Source organism: Neophocaena asiaeorientalis, unplaced genomic scaffold (assembly GCF_003031525.2).
Source record: "Neophocaena asiaeorientalis asiaeorientalis breed wild unplaced genomic scaffold, Neophocaena_asiaeorientalis_V1.1 scaffold61, whole genome shotgun sequence".
In the NCBI taxonomy this organism is placed as follows: Eukaryota; Metazoa; Chordata; class Mammalia; order Artiodactyla; family Phocoenidae; genus Neophocaena; species Neophocaena asiaeorientalis.
Window position 1 is genome coordinate 337,313 of NW_020174143.1, and position 22,542 is coordinate 359,854.

A 22,542-nucleotide genomic window follows, 5' to 3' on the forward strand; every position below is an offset into this window, starting at 1 on the left:
AATGCTGTCAGATTTTAATAGTGTCACTGTACAATGCTTAACATAGGATACTACAGCTATTCTGGCTTTTAAATATAAAGGTCATAAGCATACTGGTATAAACATGCAAGAACTCAAGGAATGTTATTCCCATGAGTCTTTCAAGGAGTCTACTGGAGAATTTTAGCTTCAGCTATAGCAATCTGGAAGACACATGTATGGATATACAGAGTATGTAAAAACATATTGATCATACTATCAATAGCTATAAAAGGATATGTATATCCATATACTACAATAGATAATGTCTTCATATTGGACATATTTGTACCACTACTCCTACCCCTTTCTTAGATAAATGCTGGTGCGTGCACACACACACAGCTGTGCACATACACACTTAGAATGAAGGAAGATATAAGGATAAAACATAAAATTAAAAAATAATGATCAATATTGAGAACGAGAGAATAGGAGAGAGAAAAGGGATAGAGGTTGGACTTCTTTGATTATACTTTGTTTTATATACTTTTTGGGTAAATTTAATTTTGATACCCTGTAAATATTTTACATAATTATAAAACAAAATTAAATTTTTAGAAAGCAATTCCTAAAACCAAAGTAAATGAAAAAAATGAACCTAATTGTGTATTCAGTCATTTGTGTACCTACCCGGAGAGGAGCTAATCCAAATGACTTTAAATGATTTGATTGTCTGTTCCTTGTGCTTACAGTAGAGACTATCCTAAGACTTTGGAAAACAGTTTGGCAGTTCCTCAAAATGTTAAACATAGAGTTACCACAGACACAGCAATTCCACTCCTAGGTATGTATACAAGAGAATTGAAAACATGTCCACACAGTAACCTATACACAGATGTTCATAGCAGCATTATTCATAATAGTAAAAAAAAGTTGAAAAACTCAAATGCCCATCAAATGATGAATGGAGAAACAAAATATGGTATATCCATACAATACTATATTACTTGACTATAAAAAAGAATGACATACTGATGCATGCTACAACATGGATGAACCTTGAAAGCATTATGCTAAGTGAAAGAAGCCAGTCACAAAAGGCCACATAGTGTATTATTTCATTTACATGAAATGGCCAGAATAGAAAATGAAAGTAGATTAGTGGTTACCAGGAGCTTGGGGGTGAGGGTGGGGGGAATGGGAGTGTCTGCTAACGGGCATGTGTTTCTTTTTGTGGTGATAAACATGTTCTGAAAATAGTAGTGGTGATGGTTGCACAACTCTGACTACACTGAAAAAACTACTGAATTCTATACGTTAAAAGGGTGAATTTTATAACGTGAAATATATCTCAATAAAGTTGTCATTTTTAAAAAAAGGGAAATAAGCTTAAGGGCAAAAGAATGAAAAAAAATTTTTAACTCTTTTGTAACTATTTGCTTGTGGTGTTGATGTTGTTATTCTGAGTATTTATATTGATGCTCTTAAGAGCTGGGATTTTTGGCTAAGTGAAAGCAGATACTGAGGTAAGACTGGAGAGGGTAAATAAAAATCCTACAGTTCCTGGATTTGAGTTGGAAGTATCAGTTTGAGTTATTGAAAAAATTTCCTAGTTCTGTCTATTAAAAAGGCCTAGAAAAGGCTTTAATGATCAGCTCAGTAACAGCGAGCACCCTTAGCACTTGTGGGTTTTTTTTCAGTACCATTTTCCGTATTTCCATAAAGTGCGCCATGACTCACTGAAGAAAAGACTGATGCCAGGTGTCGGTCAGGAAATATAAAAATGAGACTGGAACATTTTGTCATTGTACAAAGCCGGGGAAGTGATCAAAGACTACAGGGTTCTGTCAAAAAGATTAAAGAACCAACTGAAAGGGGATTTCACTGGCTAAAATTGGGCTAATTGGAGCACTGTATTTATAAAAACACATCAAATATGTTAAAATTAATGAGTTCTTGATACTAAACGGTAACATTTCTTGGTTACATTTGGAAGTTACAAGGGAACCAACTGGTATAATCTTTATTTACCCATTACCCAATAATTATTAACTAATGGCTAATTCGTATCTCATCTATACCACCACCTACTTCTCCATGGCTCAGATCATTTAGAGCAAATCCCTGACATTACATCTTTCCATCACTAAATATTTCAGTAAATATCACTAACACAAAGACTTCTTTTTTAACCTAACCTCAATACCATTATTAAACCTAAAAACAGTTAACAGTACTTTCTTAATATTATCAATTATCTACTGATAATATTGTCACTATTCAAATTTATATTTTTGAAAACTAATAATTAAGGGGAAATAATCAAGAATTTATTCTGGGGCTTCCCTGGTGGCGCAGTGGTTGAGAGCCCGCCTGCCGATGCAGGGGACATGGGTTCGTGCCCCGGTCCGGGAAGATCCCACATGCCGCGGAGCGGCTAGGCCCATGAGCTATGGCCGCTGAGCCTGCGCGTCCGGAGCCTGTGCCCCGCAACGGGAGAGGCCACAACAGTGAGAGGCCCGCATACCGCAAAAAAAAAAAAAAAAAAAGAATTTATTCTGCCTTTGATATATGAACTGTATCCCAGGGTAACCAAATAGTTGAGGAGATGTTTCTTTTTGTAGCACTATTACAGTTAGTAAATGAAGAAAGAAGGCTTGGAATATTACCATCTTGCAACTGTAAGTGAATTAGTCCTCCTAGGCAATGATTATCATTTGCTAACAGCATAAGACATTCGGACATTAAACGCTTCCTGCTGGAAGTACACAACATCACTTACGAAGTTTTCTTGCCAAAAAAATCAAACCTGAATCTGATCAAGACTCTAGATCTAACTATCAATTAACAGGAAATAAAGGGGACAGACTAACATGTTAACACCATGAGAATACAGATGGTAAAATCCAGACTATGGGAAACAACAGGACATGACCCAGTTTCTTCAACCACAGAAAATTTCAAGAGAAAAGAACATGTGTAAGGGGAACTTATAGATCAAAAGAAATCTAAGAGACTTTGCAACCAATCAAAATGATTGTACCTCATTTGTATCTTAATTCCAACAAACTGAAGACAAAAAAGGACACTTGGAAAAAATTTGAACAGTGACTAGATACTGTGATAATATTTACTAATATTTATTATAATATTTATTAACAGATAATATTTATTAACAGTTACTGTTAATTGTTTTTATGTTTAATAATGGTATTGAGGTTGGGTTAGAAAATCTTTGTGTTTTTAGTGATATATGCCGACGTATTTTGTGATGAAATGATATGATGTGAGGGACTGCTCAAAATGATCTGGGCCATGGTGGTAGTACACATGAGATAAGAATTACCTATTAGTTGATAATTGTTGGAAACTGGGTAATGGGGCTTCATTATACCAGCCATTCTCAAAGTGTGGTTGCTGGACCAGAAGCTTGAGCACCACCTGGGAACTTGTTAGAATGCAAACACTTTGGCCCCCACCCTAGATCTACTAAATCAGAGAAACTGGAGCCCAGCCATTTATTTTAACAATCCCTCTAGGTAATTCTAATACACATTAAAGTTTGAGAACCACTGCTTTATGTTATTCTTCCTATTATACTTTATGTTTGAAATTCTAATAAAAAGTTTCAAAGAAAAAAATTAGCTTGATGAATGTAAGAAAAATTTATACATAACAAAGAGAAGCTGGATTAGTGGATAAAACAAGGGTCGTGTAATCTCAAGTGTTAGCAAATTCATTGGCTTGGTATTAACAGTGAGTCAGCAGCTAATGATAGTCTTAAAGCGAATCACAGATTTTGCTTTTCTCTTAGAACAGTGGTTCTACATTAAAATCACCTAGAGAACTTTTTTTTTTAATTAATTAATTTATTTTTGGCTGCGTTGGGTCTTCATTGCTGTACACGGGCTTTCACTAGTTGCAGTAAGCGGGGGCTACTCTTCTTTGCCGTGCGCGGGCTTCTCATTGAGGTGGCTTTTCTTGTTGCAGAGCATGGACTCTAGGCACATGGGCTCAGTAGTTGTGGCTAATGGGCTCTAGAGCGCAGGCTCAGTAGTTGTGGCGTGCAGGCTTAGTTGCTCCATGGTACGTGGAATCTTCCCAAACCAGGGCTCGAACCCGTGTCCCCTGCATTGGCAGGTGGATTCTTAACCACTGTGCCACCAGGGAAGCCCCCAGAGAACTTTTAAGAACATATCCAGACCCCACCCCAAGAAATTCTGGATTTATTTGGTTGTATTCCTGGTTTTTGGTAATTTTTTTGAAAAAAGCTTCCCAGATGATTCTAATGTACAGAGTTGAGGACGAGTGTCCTAACTTTATGATGCTTAAGAATCTCCTGAAGAGCTCATTAAAAGTTTCCTGAGCAACCTAAATGTCCATTGATAGATGAATGGATAAAGAAGATGTGTATATATATATACAGTGGAATACTACTCAACCATAAAAAAGAACTAAATAATGCCATTTGCAGCAACATGGATGCAACTAGAGATTATCATACTAATTGAAGTATGTCAGAAAGAGAAAGACAAATACCATATGAAATCACTTGTATGTGGAATCTAAAATACTATATGACACAAATGAACCTATCTACGAAACAGAAATAGACTCATGGACATAGAGAACAGACTTGTGGTTGCCAAGGTGGTGGTGGCGGGGGGGTTGGGGGAGGGATGGAGTGAGAGTTTGGGGTTAGCAGATGTAAGCTATTATATACAGGGTGGATAAACAGCAAGGTCCTACTGTATAGCACAGAGAACTATATTCAATATCCTATGATAAACAATAATGGAAAAGAATATTTAAAAAAATATTTATATGTATAACTGAATCACTTTCCTGTACAGCATAAATTAACACAAGATTGTAAATCAACTATACTTCAATAAAAAAAATTTTAAAAAAAACAGGCTAACAACAGCAAAACGTTTCCTGGTCCTCATCCACTAGAGGGTCAGATTCAATAGGATGGTGCGGGGCCTATTAATTTGCATTTCTAACAAGATCACAAGTGATATAGATGGTGCTGGCCTGAGCACATTTTGAGTAACACTACCTTAAACAAAGGGATAGTTTGGTCAAAGAGGTTAGCATAAGTGAGAGGGATAGGTAAAAATTCATCTTCAGAGTTCTTGCTGCTAGCACCACTAAATTACATCCAGGGAGCCTGCTTCATTTCTTTCTAGTGGTTGGAAATGCAAATGTGAATCCAGTGTTCCATGGCTTATTTGGAGAAGAAAAGAGACTTGGAGCATTAAAAGTCTCTTTAAAAGCACAAATGGTAAGCACAGGGAATGTAGCCAGTATTTTAGAATAACTTTAAATGGAGTATAATCTAAAAAAATTTTGAATCTCTATGTTGTACACCTGCAACTAATATAATGTCATAAATCAACTATACCTCAATTTTTAAAAAAAGGACAAATGATAAATCTTTTTGATTTGCCAATAAAAATTATTAACTTTACTGATTGGACAAAATATAACCCTGTCCCCTCAAATTTAGCAACTATTCAAGACTCCTTCTCTGATGATTTGCTTGTGCTTGTATTTTTTTTTTTTATTACTAGAGTAATTGCAAAGAGGAAGAAATCATTTAATTTTTTAGAAGGTAAGAATTTAATATAACTTGGGTATCATGGTTCATGTGGACTCTGAAAGAAGTCAGAGGAATATAGGGTGATGATAATATCTAAAATTTCTTTTCATTTTCTCTTCTAGGATCAGGCATGAGTTCTTAGATAAATATTTGTATGTTTAATTTTAGTAAGATTTTTCTGGGTGATTCGGTTCTTTGGGTATTTTTAAATCATGCTTTACAGTAAATAGTTTAAAAATATGAATTTTATGTATATATATTTATGCTGCTGATGAAGCAAAGCTTACAGTTTGTTCATTACCTTCTTCATAGTAACATTATCATAGAGCCTTTTACTTAAGCAATAGCTAGAGATTTGAAGGGGGATGGGAAGGAGTTGAAAAAAGTGTCATTGGGTAGTAAGAGTCATACAGCCTTTTTATTGGATATGTGAACTTTTATTGGGAATTTAAAGTCTTGTTTTATAGTAGTGTGGATTAGTGAATTTTTTCTATATTTTTCCTATTTTCTCCAAATTTTATGTCAGTGAGCCCATAGCTGATAATGAATATTAAAACGAACAAACAAAAAACCAATGTACAAAAATAAATGCCCACCCAAGGGCAACAACAACAAAAAATCAAGACTTAATTTGACTGTAGTCTGTAAGGTTAAAAGAATGGAAAGAGACTATAAATAAATTTAGTCAAATAAATAAATCATCCTTCTAGTAAATATGTATGTTTCATCTGAAAGAATGAAAGAAAATGCATATAATACCATCTTTGAAAAAGTTTTTTTTTCTTGCTGTCTTATTTGCACACACAAAGAATCTCCTTTTTCCAGGTGTTGCTTATTGATATTGCTAGATTGCTTTCTCAAACAGATAGATTCTAGAAGAGGTTATTAACTGCACTGTGAGAAAAAGAAAAAAGGAAACTATCTATTTACTTGTACTTTCATGGTTTAAGATATGTGTTTTAGAGGTGTTTTAGTTACATTGTGTGTTTAGTTTCAATTTTTAGTGACACTATTGAAATATTGTAACAAATTTTTAGATGTGTGGACTGTAGAGATTCTTATGAATTGATAGTAAGATGTCTGTTTTTTTCCTACATAATCTTTGTATTTACCCGTTTAGTATTAACTGCTTAAAATTAAATGATGTAAATCAAAATGGCATGGGTGTTTTGCAGTTCTTGAGCGATTTCATTCTCTTTTATCATATTATGTATTCTACTGTATACTTTAAAAATCACATCTATATCTTCTGTTTCAGTATGCTATCATTTTATTAAGAAAAATATTTCTAAATAATTCTAAAATAAAGATACATTCTTTAAAAAAAAATCATCCTAGTATGTTAACATATGTTCAATTTGAAACTTCTTTAAAATGTTTTTGAAATAAATTGATTCTATTTTTGTTCTTTCTTCCCCAGTGGTCATATGCTTTAGAAAAGCCCAACACTGGCAGCATATTTAATATCACATGGTCAATTGATGGCACCCAGATCGCTGGAGCCTGTGGAAATGGACATGTTGTTTTTGCACATGTGGTGGAGCAACGTTGGGAGTGGAAAGATTTTCAAGTAACATTAACTAAAAGAAGGACCATGCAGGTATGATTATGTTTGAGGTTGATTAAATCTTCTTCTTTTCACATTAGTTTACAATACAGAAAATGGAATTATCTTCATTAATTATATTTAAATCAGGTTTATAAAGATTCAGTTATACTAGAAATATTTTAACTATACTATTAGTGACTTTTTCATGACATAAAATAAGAACCTTTCACTGACGTAGAATATGAGTGCCCACAGGTACTGAAATTATGGTGTTGAGCCAGGGATGAAATTGAGGCCCCCTAAGCCCGAGTTTCTCTGCCAAGTTTATGGTTAACCTCTCTATCCAAAACATTATTCCCTTTCTTGTCCCTCACCTGTTCCCCTCAAGGTTCAGGAGTATCAAAGAAAAGAGGAGATTGAAACTGAACAGGACCCTGTGGGGCCCTCCCTGGTACAAAAGCCCATATCTTTGAGTTGTTCTACAGAAACTAGGACCCCAACCCAGCTGGAGGATGGTGACTACATGCTTGACCACAAGCATGTAGACCCCAGACTGGTTGGAACCAGAAGGTTGAGATTCCAGAAACGTCACCCTGTTACCTCACCACCAACCAATCAGAAGAAAATCACATACCCTGCAGCCCTCACCCTAAATCTTACCTTTAAAAACTCTTCCCCCAAAACTGTCAGGGAGTTTGGGCCTTTTGAGCATGAGCTGCCCTTTCTCCTTGCTTAGCCCTTGCAATAAACCTTTCTGTGCTCCAGACTTCAATGTCTTGGTTTGTTTGGCCTCACTGTGCCTCCGGCACATGAACTTGGGTTTGACAACAGGGATAGTGAAACTTGAAGCATTGAGGGAATATGTGGATTCAGTGGAGGAAGAAGGAAGGAAGCTGTAACAAGTTAGATTTAACTGCTGGAGCTGACCTCAAGGCAGACGTAATAACCTGCTGATCACTATCAGGGTTACATTATTTTATTTGTTTATAATTGTATGAGTTTATTTAACCTGATTAAAAAATATTTTTTTCCCCTTTTAAGAATTACCTAAGACAAGCTAAAATGGGAAAAAGTTAGTTGATGAAAGTTAGGAGGAGTGGCCAAAGACAATGTGTTGATGGCAAACTCTCTCCCAAAGGAAAGGGAACTCTATCTTCTTTCTTTCTTTCTCCTGTCCATAGCAGTTGCCTTTATCTTCAGTATTCTGAATTCAGATGATTATAATTACTATAAAAATTTGAGGGACTTTCCTGGCAGTCCAGTGGCTAAGGTTTCGCCTTCCATTGTGTGGGGGGGGTGAGGGTTCCATCCCTGGTTGAGCGTGGGGAGCTAAGATCCCACATGCCTTGTGGCCAAAAAACCAAAACATAAAACAGAAGCAGTATTGTAACAAATTCAATAAAGATGCTAAAAATGATCCACATCAAAAAAAAAAAAAAATCTTTGAAAAAAAATTTGGAAGCATGTATCTTGTGATTTCTTGGATGTGTCTGTTCAGGTATTCTTTAGACTGAGTACCCAGATTTTCACAGACAATCTGGATAATGGTCACCAGACTGATAATAATTAGGTACCTTATACATTTTCTTTGTTCTACTTTTTTTAAAAAAAATTTTGGCGGCACCTTGTAGCATGCAGGATCTTATTTCCCCGACCAGGGATCGAACCTGGGCCCCCTGCAGTGTGCGGAGTTTTAACCACTGGCCAGCCAGGGAAGTCCCTCTACTTTCTTATTTAAAAAATTTTAAACTTATTATGGATAATTTAAGCCACACAAAAATAGACAGAATAGTATAATGAATCTCTGTGTACTCATCTCCCAGCCCTAACAGCCGTCAACCCATGATCAAACCTGCCCCATCCATGTCCATATCTACTTTCCCCCTCCCCCAGTTATTTTGAAGCAAATTCAGGTATCATTTCAGCTGTGAAGTTTTCAATATATACAGCTAAAAGATAAGGACTCTTTTTAACATACCCACAATACCATTATCATACATTAAAAATGATAATAATTCCTTAATGTTATCAAATATCCAAGAAGTGTTCAAATTTTCGATTGTTTCCGCCATGTCACATTTTTAAAAGTTTGTTTGTTTGAATCAGAATCCAGAATGGTTTACATGTTGCAATTGGTTGACATATCTTTTAAGTCTCTTTTAGTCTGTAGATTCCCCTTCCATCTCTATTTTACCCCCTGCGGTTTATTTGTTGAAACCAAATTGTTTGTCCAGCCCCACAGTGTGGACATTGCTAATTGTATCCCCATGGTGTGGTTTGACATACTTCTCTGTCTTTTGTATTTCTTGTAAATGAGTGTTTGGATCTAGGTGATGGTGTAAATATATATTTTTGTTAGTCAACCTGGGAACCAAAACATTATTTATAGTATTGTGTCTATGACAAAGAATGCATTGTGAGTTCTAATCAGCTGATTTGGGGACACACTTTTACTCATGTAGTGCTTGGTGGCTAGCTGATATAGTATTGCCTTAATTTCAGAAATGCCCCAAGATGAGAATATATTTAAAAAGAGAAGTTTTTCTTTCATAATAAAAAGGAATCATCCTAGAATTAGAGGATTTTTACATAAGATAAGATGAACAGTGGAGGTTTTTAAATAGCTTATCTAATCCAAATTGTCTTTATACTTAAAGTAATGTTTGCAAATAATCTTTCAAAATTTTAGGACTAGAATAGTATTTTTATTTTTGTAAAGAGGTCTTACAGTGATTATAAGACATTTGTATTGCATTTTTGCTAAGCTGGGTCTATTCATAGTTTTTTCTTAGAACAATTTCATTTATTCAATGCCCTACTTGCCAGGCATTGAGCTAGGCAATGGGAAGTACAGCTGTGAATAAGACAGGTTTGGTTCCTGTTCTCATGGGACCTCCTAGATTAATATGTTGAAAATCTTTTGTTTTTTCATAAAGTCATCTCAAATTAATTGAATGAAGGTAAAGAATAAAGAGACAAAAGAAATTTATTGGTCCATGTGAAGTCAAGAGGTGGGACTGATGAGGCTGTACTGGATCCAGAGGCTTAAATAAGATCAACAGGAGTTCCATCATATCTCTTCCTCAACGGTCCTTTTTTCTGTATTGGCTTCATTTTCACAAATGCTGTCTCTCTTTTGAGGCCTTGGTAGCTCCAAGCTTACATTCTACCAACTTCAAGTCCAACAGAAAGAGTGCTTTCCCCTCCAGCCCCTTAGTAATTACAGCAGAGGTCTCAGCATTGGATCTTATGTGCCAAGTCTGGGTCAACTATGTTTCGTTGGGAGGTGGAGGGAATGATGAGTCAACCCCATGTAAACCACTTAGTCACTTAGAATAATAGGGGGAATGGTTTCCCAAAGGAAAACCAAAGCATATTTACCAGAAAAGATAGCATTTGATTCTGGGCAGACAGAAACCAACAGATATCCACTATAGTCTATCTTTTTTGGCTGTTTAGCAACCATAACTGTATTAGTTACCGATGGCTGCATAATAAATCACCTGAAAACTTAGTGACTTAAAACAGCAACATTTATTATCTCTCAGTTTCTGTGGGTCAAGAATCCAGGCATGGCTTAGCTGGAGTTTCTGGCTCATAGTTTCTCACAAGGCTACAATCAAGGTGTTGGCCAGGGCTTAGTGGCACCTGAAGGCTCAGCTGGGGAGGATTTGCTTCCAAGCTCACTGATAAGGTTGTTGGCAAGATTCCATTTATCAACGTCTGTTGAATTGAGGGCAGTTGACTGGAGGCCACCCTCAGTTCCTTGCATGTAGCCTCTTCACAGGGCAGCTCACAACTTGGCAGCTTTGTCAGAGCAGTTACGAAGGGCACAGAGAGTGTGAGCAAGATGTAAGTCACAGTCTTTTATAACCTGAACTCAGAAGTGTTATCTCATCACTTTAGCCTATTTCTGTTCACTGGAAGCAAGCTACAAGGTCCAGTCTACACACAGTGGAGAGACTTACATAAGGATGTGAATATGAGGATATAGAAATCACTAATCCCCTTACAATCTACTCACCACGCATACTTTCCCTTATTCACATGTATGTATAATTCAGAAATGCACTACTTAACTTTGCAGCTATTCTATATGCAACTGAAAACAAACCCATCCCCTCTCTAAAAGATGATAACCTAGACTAATCCAGTCGTTCCAGCTCCAGCTCTCTGGTCTGGAAAACTATAAATAAATTCGAATTTTAATATTCTTCTCTCCCCCATATTCCCAGATTATAATGACGAAGGGAAAACAGGGCAGCTGCAATGAAAACAATTTGGAAAATGGGAGAAGGGAAAACAACGCACTGTGATTACCAGGTTCCTAGCAAAAACCCAGCTGGCCGGGAATATCTTGAGAACTCTTTTTCTTAGCAATAAAGTTAGTTGCTTGGTTAATTTGGCAACTCTAGATTGCCTTTCTGGGAAGATTTCCCACTTGGGAGGATTCCCTTACTGGGGTCCGTACATTTTAGCAGCCCACTTAACGTTGTTGTGAGGTGGAGCCACAGATTGCTATAGGGACAGCAATCACAACTTTTTGTTTGCCTGGTTTAGAGTTTTCTCAGAAGCTTGGTAGACTTGGTTGATTTGTGTTTTGTTAACTCAGAAACCAGAGATCATGTTGAGTCCTAATTATTAAATCCAGACCTTGACCTGGCAGCTGCTACCTGGCAATAGGCTTCATTGCCCTACCTGTCTCTTTGGACCTCAGCTTTTATATGATACAGTAACCTAGAGTGAGACGGTTTCTTAAGTTGTCCCTTGTCTCCAGGCTGAATCCCAGTGGATGATCCTTTCCAAAAGGGATAGTTGATGTCTTTGCTGGGAGGAAGTGCCTAGGAGGGAGAGGGTACAGGTGGAGGAGATGAGGCATTCCTCAGGTCTCAAGTTTACCGTTTTCTCTTTCCTGCCTCTCTCACTTTAGCATGGGGCACAGCTTTGGCTTTTAATCGTTGCCATAATTCAAGATTATTTGATTCTTTGTCACTCTATCTCCTGTAAAGATAAGAGTTAAAGCAAGAGTGATTTTGATGATTAAATGAGATAATGTATGTAAAGCAAAGATAAATGGTAACTATTGCTATGGCTGTATCTATGTTTAGGATTAAACGAGTATTTGGAAGTGTAGAAACAGAATTTTTGGACTTATGTCAGTCTGAGAAGTCTAAATATTGTGGTCAGATAGAAGTATTAGGTGATACAAGCATGAACAGGTTAGTCCTGAAGCTGCCCTGAATTGAACAGAGTAAATGGGTGCATTTTAAAATTCAGCACAGGACATTTCTGATGTTGGATTCACCATAGCTTTGAAATTATAACAGTAATTATCAGTGTGTCTTTTGTTTATTGTCATGGCCAGGATGTTTTATTCCTGTTCTAGTGTTCCAGATTCACAAAAAATAGAATTCCCCCATGTGAAGCTTTAGGCCAATATGAATTTTAAGAAGTCTGCCTATAATTTGAGTAATGACAGAGGATTATACATCGGAGTTTTTAAATATTGAATTTTCCTAAACCTGTGTTAACAGCCAGTTTATTTCACTGGGTATCATGTTGCTATAAAGAAACAACCATATAACTTCCTTTAGAAAATTCTATTTCATTCCATTAGCTTTAAAATGCTTCTGGGAGAGGATGGCATTTTGGACCTCTTAAAAAGTCTCTGGGAGCTCAGACTTCTGGTGAAAATGGTATCATAAGTTCATACTTGGAAGGATGAGACATACATTTGGCTCTAAAGAGATCAATAATTTATGAAATGCATTTTTAAAAGAGACTTATCTGGATTCAAAAATAGGATAAACATCTCTGTGGACCAGAAATGGAACAAAAATGCAGAGCGTGGAGGGAAGCCTCCAACCTGCTTGACTCCTGGTCCAGAAGCAGGGAGGCAAAGGCAACGCAGAGAGGGGCTCCTATAGGCTGATGGACCTGAAAGGACTCGAAGTGAGACAAGTGGCCTGATCCAGTCTCTGTCTGAAATCAGAGCATGGGGTCTGTGGTGTAGCTCTCTTCTCCCCTCCCTGAAAGACAAGCCTAGAACAGCCTAGGATTTAAAGAGAGACTCACAGGTTCACCACCTACAGTTATGGTTTGCTCAATTCTAGGGGGCCCATCACTTAGACCTAGAGTTGTGCAGTGCACAACCTGCAGCATGTACCTGTGGCCTTGCAGACAGAGCTCAGCCTTATCACTGAAAGCACACTTCACATTTTTATGAAAAAAAAGTAAAAAACCTGCTGACTCCTGAGACCAGTGTTTCTCCTACAGCCTTCTTAAGTAGAGGTGTTTTTCTTCTTTATGTCAAGTATTACTGGATCTGGGAGTCAGGTAGTTGTCTCCTTACCCCTCATTGCTGATTCCAGACCACAATAACTTCTTCCCTAAAGAACTCCAGCTCCTTTGAAGCACCTGCCATCGGACTACTCCCCTTCTGCAGTCATTTCCCCCACTCTTGGAAGAATGAAGCAAACCTATCAATGTCTTTTTCTTTACCACTAGTCCTGGCAACACTCTTTTTGATTAAGACTTAAAAAAAAAGTCTAAAAGGTAGGAACTATTTTTATTTTAACATAATCATAGTGATATTTCACATTTCTCCAGTTGTCTCCTTAGTCTGTCTACAGTAACAAGTCCCATTTCTCCCATTATTTTTCGTCTCTCTCTCTCTCTATATATATATATATTTTTTTTTTTTTAAAAACATCTTTATTGGAGTATAATTGCTTTACAATGGTGTGTTAGTTTCTGCTGTATAACAAATTGAATCAGCTATACATATACATACACCCCCATATCTCCTCCCTCTTGCGTCTCCCTCCCACACTCCCTATCCCACCCCTCTAGGTGGTCACAAGCCACCAAGCTGATCTCCCTGCGCTATGCAGCTGCTTCCCACTAGCCATCCATTTTACATTTGGAAGTGTGTATATGTCAATGCTACTCTCTCACTTCGTCCCAGCTTACCCTTTCCCCCTCCCCGTGTCCTCAAGTCCATTCTCTACATCTGTGTCTTTATTCCTGTCCGGCCCCTAGGTTCTCAGAACCTTTTTTTTTTCTTTAGATTCCATATATATGTGTTAGCATACGGTATTTGTTTTTCTCTTTCTGACTTACTTCACTCTGTATGACAGACTCTAGGTCCATCCACCTCACTACAAATAACTCAATTTCGTTTCTTTTTATGGCTGAGTAATATTCCATTGTATATATGTGCCACATCTTCTTTATCCATTCATCTGTCGATGGACTCTTAGGTTGCTTCCATGTCCTGGAGATTGTAAATAGAGCTGCAATGAACATTGTGGTACATGTCAATATATATTTTTATAGTTAGTTGGTTTGTACCAGGAACAAAGTCCCATATTGCATTTAATTTGTCTCTTCAATCTTTTAAAATCTGGAACAATTCCTCCTCCTTATTTATTTATTTGTTTGTTTACAAAACCAGGTCATTTGTTCTGTTGAATTTCCTACATTTTCCTGTTTGTCACTGTGGTATGATTACATTTAACATGTACATCTAGCCCTTGTATTTCCTATAGACTGCTTATTAGATATAGAGCCTTGATAAATATAAAGAATACTTTGTGGGTGATGCTGTACACTTCCTGTTGCGAGACACATGTCTGCTTATCTCTCTTTTAATGATGAGATTTATCAGTGTGTTCAGGTGTTATAAGTCTGATTCATATGTCAGATAGTTTCCCATTAGGCTTTTACTTTAATATTTTTAGCAGCCATGGATGGTACTTGTTTAGAACCATGTTTCATCAGGAGTTGCATCTTGTAATTCTATCATTCCTTCTGCATTTATTAGCTAGAATTCTTCTGTAAAAGACTTTGCCTAATCAACTATTTGTTACTCTGAAGTGAGACAAATTCTGAATTATTTTCCTTTATTTACCAGTTTTCAAATGGCGAATTCGTTTCCTGGTATGCCCAATGAGTTTCTTTGTTGTTGTTATCATTATAAACTTGCAGATTTTAACATTATTGATATATTTCAATCCATTGCAGTCTTTATTCTTTCTAATGCTCCAATGGTTCCATCTTTGGCCATTTGACTCCTGTGTTCTTTTGAGATGATTTCAACAGCTTGCTTGCATTTCTGACAAGATGTTCCAGGTGTCTTATATTGATACATTTCCTGTCCCAGACTTGAAATCCACCATTTTTCCAAGAAGGCCTTGTTCCTTTTGGAGGGGAATGTTATTTAGAGACCATGATCCAGGTTCTAGGTGTGCTCATTGCTACTGGTTTGATCATTACTTCTAGATAAAATGTATTTATTTTTTAAATAAAAAATAAAATGTATTTTATTAAGATAAAATGTATTTGTTTTTGACAGATAAAAATATGAGTGTATACTGAGGTTTCAAGTTCAGAATTCAAGATTATGGAATTTTACTCTTGATTTTTTAATTTGCAGTTCTTTTCTTTTACAAGAAAATTTTTGTTCTTGAAGACATTAATATATCCTAGAATATATCCTAAAATATAGTTTAAAATAACAATCTCAATATTATTCTAATAATATATTATTGAATACTGTTTTACATTTTTTGTTTTTTTAATATAAACAAATCCATATATCTTCATTTCCTTCCCTTTATAAGATAAAAGGTATAATACTATGCACACTGTTTTGCATCTTGCCTTCTTTTGCTTTACAATATATCGTGGAGGTTGCTCCATAGATCTTACTCAGTCCTTTTTATAGCTGTATATTATTCTATTTTGTGAATGTAGTTTATTCAACCTATCCCCTGTTGATAGATATTTGGGCTGTTTCCAGTCTTTTGCTGTTACCAATAGTGCTGTATGTAGTAATAGCCTGTGTATATGTTATTTCATAGTTTTGCTTGTTTATTTTGGTATAGAATTCTAGAAGTAAGATTGCTGGGTCAAGGATTAGATGTGTATATAATTCTGCTATCTCTTGTCATGGCAATAATAGTTTGGTGGGGATAGGAGTTGGGGAACAGGTAATAAAAATATAATATGCCTTGTAGGTATATTTGAAGAAGTACTTAGAAGAAGTTTGACTTTATCTTCCTCTTTTTCCTTCCATACCCTTTTATTCTTCATTAATACTATAATTGTCATGTTAACTTAGAAAGATGATAACATTTTGAGGGGAATTTAAAGAAACACTAACTTCTAAGTAAAATTAATCTCTTTTTCTCTAATTTTCACCTCTTACTATAATGTATTACCCATTCTGGTAATACATAAAAACTTCAAAAAACTTTAAAAAATAAAAACTTTATCAGTTAACAGACTTTTATAATAATTTTGACTATCATAGGCAAGTTGCCATTTGTTACTTGGTGCTTAGCTTTTTTATATATTACCCCTGTGTTTTTATGCATGGAAATACTTTCCACCCCTCTGCACACCTTGGCTTCTTCACTATGTAGTTGGTTTCTTTACTAACACCTCCTACTCCACTTTTGATTTTTCAAGTTATTATATCTCTTTCCTTAGAACTTAAATTTTAAAGTAAAATCTAACCCTAAAAACCCTAAAATTTTAAAAATATATTTCATAAATTATTGATCTCTTACTGTTTTGGGCAGAAATCATATAGTCTCTTTCCAGCTCCTATGTGCCATACTCCTTTGACTATACATCTCACTGTTACAGCAGTTTTCACCTTGTTGCTCCACTGCCACATCATACAGATTGGCTTTCATGTTAGAAATCTCTATACGTAGATCTTTTTCTACTTATTTCTAAGTTTTCTGTGTCTGTAGTTTTGTTGGATGATTTTATACCCAAATCTTTTGCCTGGTTCCTATTGAATTCTTCTTCTTTTTATGATTAGATAATCAAGAATGCATAGAAATTTTTGTGTTTGCTAACCTGTCTAATTAAAATTTGATGTATTTTAATGTTGTTTGTTGGTATTTCATTTTCCCTTGTTTAGGTTCGTAACGTTCTTAATGACGCAGTGGATTTACTGGAATTCCGTGATAGAGTCATTAAAGCCTCTTTGAACTATGCACACTTAGTTGTTTCAACGTCTCTTCAGTGTTATGTGTTCTCGTAAGCATCTTGCATTTCTTTAAAATCCAGAGTTTTGTCTGTGAGGAGGAATTTATTTTCAAGCTTTCATATCAACATGGTTTGGTTTAAACTTAACTTTCTCAAAACCTTGCCTATCTTGAACTTACTACCAACCAAGAAGTGATAAAAAGTAAGCTATGAGTAAGGAAAGTAGATCTAATAAAGTTTGTGCATCAACGGTTAATAATCACTTTTATAATACAAAATACCTTCTCTGAGATAGTGTTTACTCTTACTTTACTCATAGCTCTAAGGACTTCAGTGTAATTTGATTTCAAAGCCCAGAGAAGGTTAGGAGCATCTGATAAATGATGGGAAAAGGAACCACCTAACCACTGGCAGCAGGGACAGCTAGCAGCCTGACAGCAGGCTGAAAGATGTTCAGTAAGGACACAAGGAGGTGTTCAGGCTTAATATCATAGTCCAGGGTAATCATAAATGTTCCTATTGATAATCCAGAGTTGTCCAGAAATGATGAGAGAAAATATGTTCAGTATACTTTGTATTAAAAAGCAGGAAATGACTCAATACATCCAAGAAATTTGCACCTAAAACTTTAAAAACTTACTTGGTATTTTTATGTAACTCAGTGTGTGCTGACAAATATTGAACTGGCTTTCTGGAAACCAACCAACCAACCAAACAACCTGATTTGCAGTGTTAGCTCATTTCTCTTATATAAGTACTTCTACCATGGCCAATTTCAAGCTACCAATATGATGTCACAGAATTAAGAAGAGATGCACAGTGGCAAACCATTATATAGAATTGCCACCATATAGATAACAATAGGTGTAAATAATCTCAAGTGCATAGATAATAGTAAAATGTAATAAAATAAACTGGAAGTGATCAGTTTGAGTATTATCTTTGTTTTGAATATAATTTGCTTAATTATGTTTATATATTTTAATTTTAAATAATGGCTTTATCTAACAGTTGGCTTGCAAAATTCCTGAAAATATAACAATCGGTACAAACTAGCTCTAGTTTGCCACCAGTTGACTTCTCAACTATCCAGAAAGCTCAAGGAACCACTATGACACTTTCAAGAGTTGTGAATAAAGACTTTTTTTTTACATTTTGTGCTTATATTTATAACATTATGTGGTTATAGTTTAATCATTGAATTGAAAATTGAGGGTAGAGTATGTATGTGTCTTATTCACCACTGTATACCCAGTACATGTAGTAAGTACTTAAATAAATAAATATTTTGGGATGAATAAATGAATTGAAAAACATAAAGTATACTGTTGTCTTGGTAAGCTGAAGCTCAGTAATACACAACACAAAGGTATCCTAAAATTTAATTAACAGTATCAGTTGCTACAAGTATATATTACAAATTGTCACTCACTTATGTGGAAATCTGCTACTAATCAGAATCTGCAACTTAGAATAACAGCCAAGCCTGGAGTACTGAAATGGGAGAAGCAAAGAAGAAAGGGGGTAAAGAAATAAGCAGCTCAATTTTACATGAAATTTTTTTCCTTACGTGAAAGAGAAGGGAGGCTTTGGGTAAAGTCAAGAAAGCTACCGAGTTAAACCATTGAGGTATAGGAAAGGGACTATAGAATATGAGGAATCTCACAATCACTTAGTGCACATGGGTTTTGAATAATTTTCATGGGGTTGAGGAAAACAGAGAAGATTTCCTCAGTTTAGGGTTTGGTTGAAGAAAGGTAGGGCTCTTAACTTAACTGCCCTAGACGAGGGATTTATTCTACTAATTTTAATGGCAAGGACATAATGTTTGAATCTGTAGGATTGGTATCATTATGTGTTACTTGTATTAGAGAGGTTGCTTTTTAAAATATTTACCAAAAGTTTAGAAGCTGTTATTTAATTTTTTTGTCACTGTACCTTTCTCATACCAGGTAGTATGTGTCAAAATATTAAATTGCTTTTTTTCTTTTCTGATTTAACATTACCTCCCTTCTCTTGTTGTCAAGACATTTATGAAGGTACAAAATATTTATTAAGGTGAAATACCAGGGAGCAGTAGTGGGAATGAAGTAATGCTGAGACCCATCATACTGAAATATAGTTCATTAAATTAAAAATACCTAGTATTTTAGATAATAACAACTATTATTTACTGAGCTCTATTATACTATCTTTTATGTTCATGATCTAATTTACTCTGTGTGTTGGATATTATTATTATTATTCCCATTTTACAAAATGAAGAAACTAAAGGACGCAGAGGTAATTAAGTAACTTACCCTGGGTGAAATTACTTAACTTCTTTACTAAAGGAAGAGCTGGGATTTGAATCCAAGTTCCTAATAACTGTTGCCCCTTTTTTCGTAATAAAAATATAATTTTAAAAACAAACACACAAGCCATATACTGGTTTATATGAAAAGAAGTTCCAGACAAAGAAAATCATATATGAGCATTCTATGTTAAATTTTCATTTGATTTTTCAAATAGTTGTATAGAAAATTCTCTTGTTCTGATTTAGGGAGTTATTATTTCCATGTCATATATATATATGTATATATATCAGTTGTCATAAATCTCAGATATTTTGTAAGGGGACATTAAAAAAACCTCATACTCACTATTCGTATCAGCTCTCTCGACAAAGAATGAACATTAATTCTGCTGACTGCATAAATGAGCATGCTGTGATATTTTTTCTAAAGTACAAAAGTACATAGCTTTATCGTACCTGTGAACCTCAGACTTACTAATTATTAGTAGTGATTTACTCACTGTTTGGCTTTATGCATGCATTTACTTATTGAAATGGGTATCAGGCTCTGCATTAGCCAAGATTAATTTCCCCCAATTTACTGCAACCTTCCCCTTCCCCCCATCTCCTGGATCAATATGAGATTTAATCTGATTTAAAGAATTGGTTCTAAGAAAGTAATTGAGAGAAATTCAGAATATATAGGAGTAATAAAACATTTTAAACTATGAAACACCTTTGATTATTTGGGGATGGGTTTTTCAGTTTGTAAATGTTCTCTCCACCCATCCTTATCTTTGAATCATATTACATCATAAAAATCATAGGAGTTATTTTTTCATTCATTCATCTGTTCATTCAGTAGGCATAGTCATAGCTTACATTAATACAGTATTTTACAGTTTACAGAATGTTTCACAGAAATCTTCATTCAGCTCAACATTTACACTGGGAGACCTGTAGGAAAAATTGTTCCTCATGTTATTGTTAGTATAGTGTGTGTTTGTTCAGTATCTGCTATGCAGTAGGCAGTTAGCTAGATGCTTTAGGTAAGTCATCATTATCTCCATTTTAAAAATAAGAAAACTGTTCTTTAGGTCAAGCTTATTAAGATCATATGGCCGACAGGTGGTGAAACCAGATTTCTAATCCTGATTTGTCTAGCCAAAACCCCATCCTCTTTTCACTATACTATGCTGCTACTATTTTTCAAAAGAGAAACATTAGATGACATGCCCAATCATAGAGCTAATAAGGGAAAGAACTTGAACTTATGATTCCTCAATTTGCATATTGTGGCTCCTAGAGTAAACATTTATTGAGTACTTACTATGTGCCAGGTGCTAGGGACACAGAGTCCGCTTTCTAGTCAGGGATACAGACATGTTAAGTGAATAATTTCAGAACAATGCACCAAGTGCTGTAATAGAAATATATACAGAGTTACTGTGAAACTAAAGATACTTCATTTCAAATGAGTACCCATCTGCTTATTAAAAAGTATTTGGTATTTTAAGTGTTAATAAATATCCATTTTATTTGTCTTTCAGTACGAAGAACTGGAATACACCACTTATATTTGATCTCAAAGAAGGAACTGTTAGTTTAATTCTGCAGGCAGAAAGGTAATTTGTTTATCATGTTTCACTATTTAATTTGGGGTTAAAATATTTTAAACTGCAGTAAAGCACTCTTTAAAGCATGCCATTTACAGAATGGTACATTTGTCACTTGGAATCAATCTGTTTCTTTATTTTAAAAGAAAAAAAAGTAAGAGAATAAGCTCTTAGGTCAGTGGTTCTGAAACTTTTTGGTTTCAGAATTTCTTTACATTCTTCTTTTTTTTTTTTTTGCGGTACGCGGTCCTCTCACTGTTGTGGCCTCTCCCGTTGCGGAGCACAGGCTCCGGACGCGCAGGCTCAGCGGCCATGGCTCACAGGCCCAGCCGCTCCGCGGCATGTGGGATCCTCCCGGACTGGGGCACGAACCCGTGTCCCCTGCATCGGCAGGCGGACTCTTAACCACTGCGCCAGCAGGGAAGCCCTCTTTACATTCTTAAAAAGTTATTGAGGGCTATATGTGGGTTATATATATTGACATTTACTATACTAGAAATTAAAATTGAGAGATTTAAAAGGTCTTAATTTATTTAAAAATGATGAGAATAAACTTATTACAAGTAAACATCAGAGTAATGATGAGAGAATGAGTGAAACAGGCCAATTACTATAAGATGGTTTTGACCCCATTGTTCCTGTATTTTCTATTCTCTTCTGCTTTTGTTTTTAAATACTGGTTGAAACTCATTAATTTTATGAGCTACTACTAGGCTGTGATCTGAAGTTTGAAAAATAATATTCTCGACCAAGACTTTGTGTATACAGGACTAAGAAACTCTGGGTCAATTAACTGGAGTAAAGTAGGAGTAGCTATTACTCAGGAACCCACACTTTTCCATGAAAATTATCAGTCTGTCAAGTACAGTGATACCCTACTGAATCAGAGATCAGAGTTAGATAACTACAACTCAATAAAACCAGGAATAAAGCATGAAAATATAATCAGCAATTATCTAAGATAGCTACCCATGAAATCTTTTCACTAAAACAATTTACTTTATTCCTCATCCCTTTACTCACCACCTAGGCAGCTCTTAATAGCGTTATTATCAGGTTTTCTAGCCCATAGTCTTTTTTTAAAAAATAAATTTATTTATTTATTTATTTATGGCTGTGTTGGGTCTTCGTTGCTGCACGTGGGCTTTCTCTAGTTGCGGCGAGCAGGGGCTACTGTTCGTTGCGGTTCGCAGGCTTCTCCTTGTGGTGGCTTCTCTTGTTGTGGATCACAGGCTCTAGGTGCACAGGCTTCAGTAGTTGTGGCTCGCGGGCTTAGTTGTTCCGCGGCATGTGGGATCTTTGTGGACCAGGGCTCGAACCCGTGTCCCATGCATAGGCAGGCGATTCTTAACCACTGTGCCACCAGGGAAGTCCCCCATAGTCTTTTATAAATAGCAAACCAGAAGAGGAATACTGGTGAGTTGTTAGAGGCTGGCACAATGACAGGAAGAAAAGTGACCGCCTGGCAAGGGAGCGTGAGAAAACTAAAAGCAGAGAACCGTGTAGCTGAATAGCAGAATTATTCTGATGT

At 35.8% G+C, this 22,542-nt stretch overlaps 1 protein-coding gene across 4 annotated transcripts in view; it reads left to right on the top strand.

Annotated features, from left to right (window-relative positions):
• IFT80 (intraflagellar transport 80) overlaps nt 1-22,542 on the top strand; it is a 108,604-nt gene that overhangs the window by 56,626 nt on the left and 29,436 nt on the right. For all 4 annotated transcript variants that reach the window (XM_024754969.1, XM_024754968.1, XM_024754970.1 and 1 more), the window contains 3 exons: nt 6,987-7,166; nt 17,053-17,171; nt 20,946-21,020. In XM_024754969.1, coding sequence (XP_024610737.1) covers nt 6,987-7,166; nt 17,053-17,171; nt 20,946-21,020 — 374 coding nt within the window. The remainder of the gene's footprint in view (nt 1-6,986; nt 7,167-17,052; nt 17,172-20,945; nt 21,021-22,542) is intronic.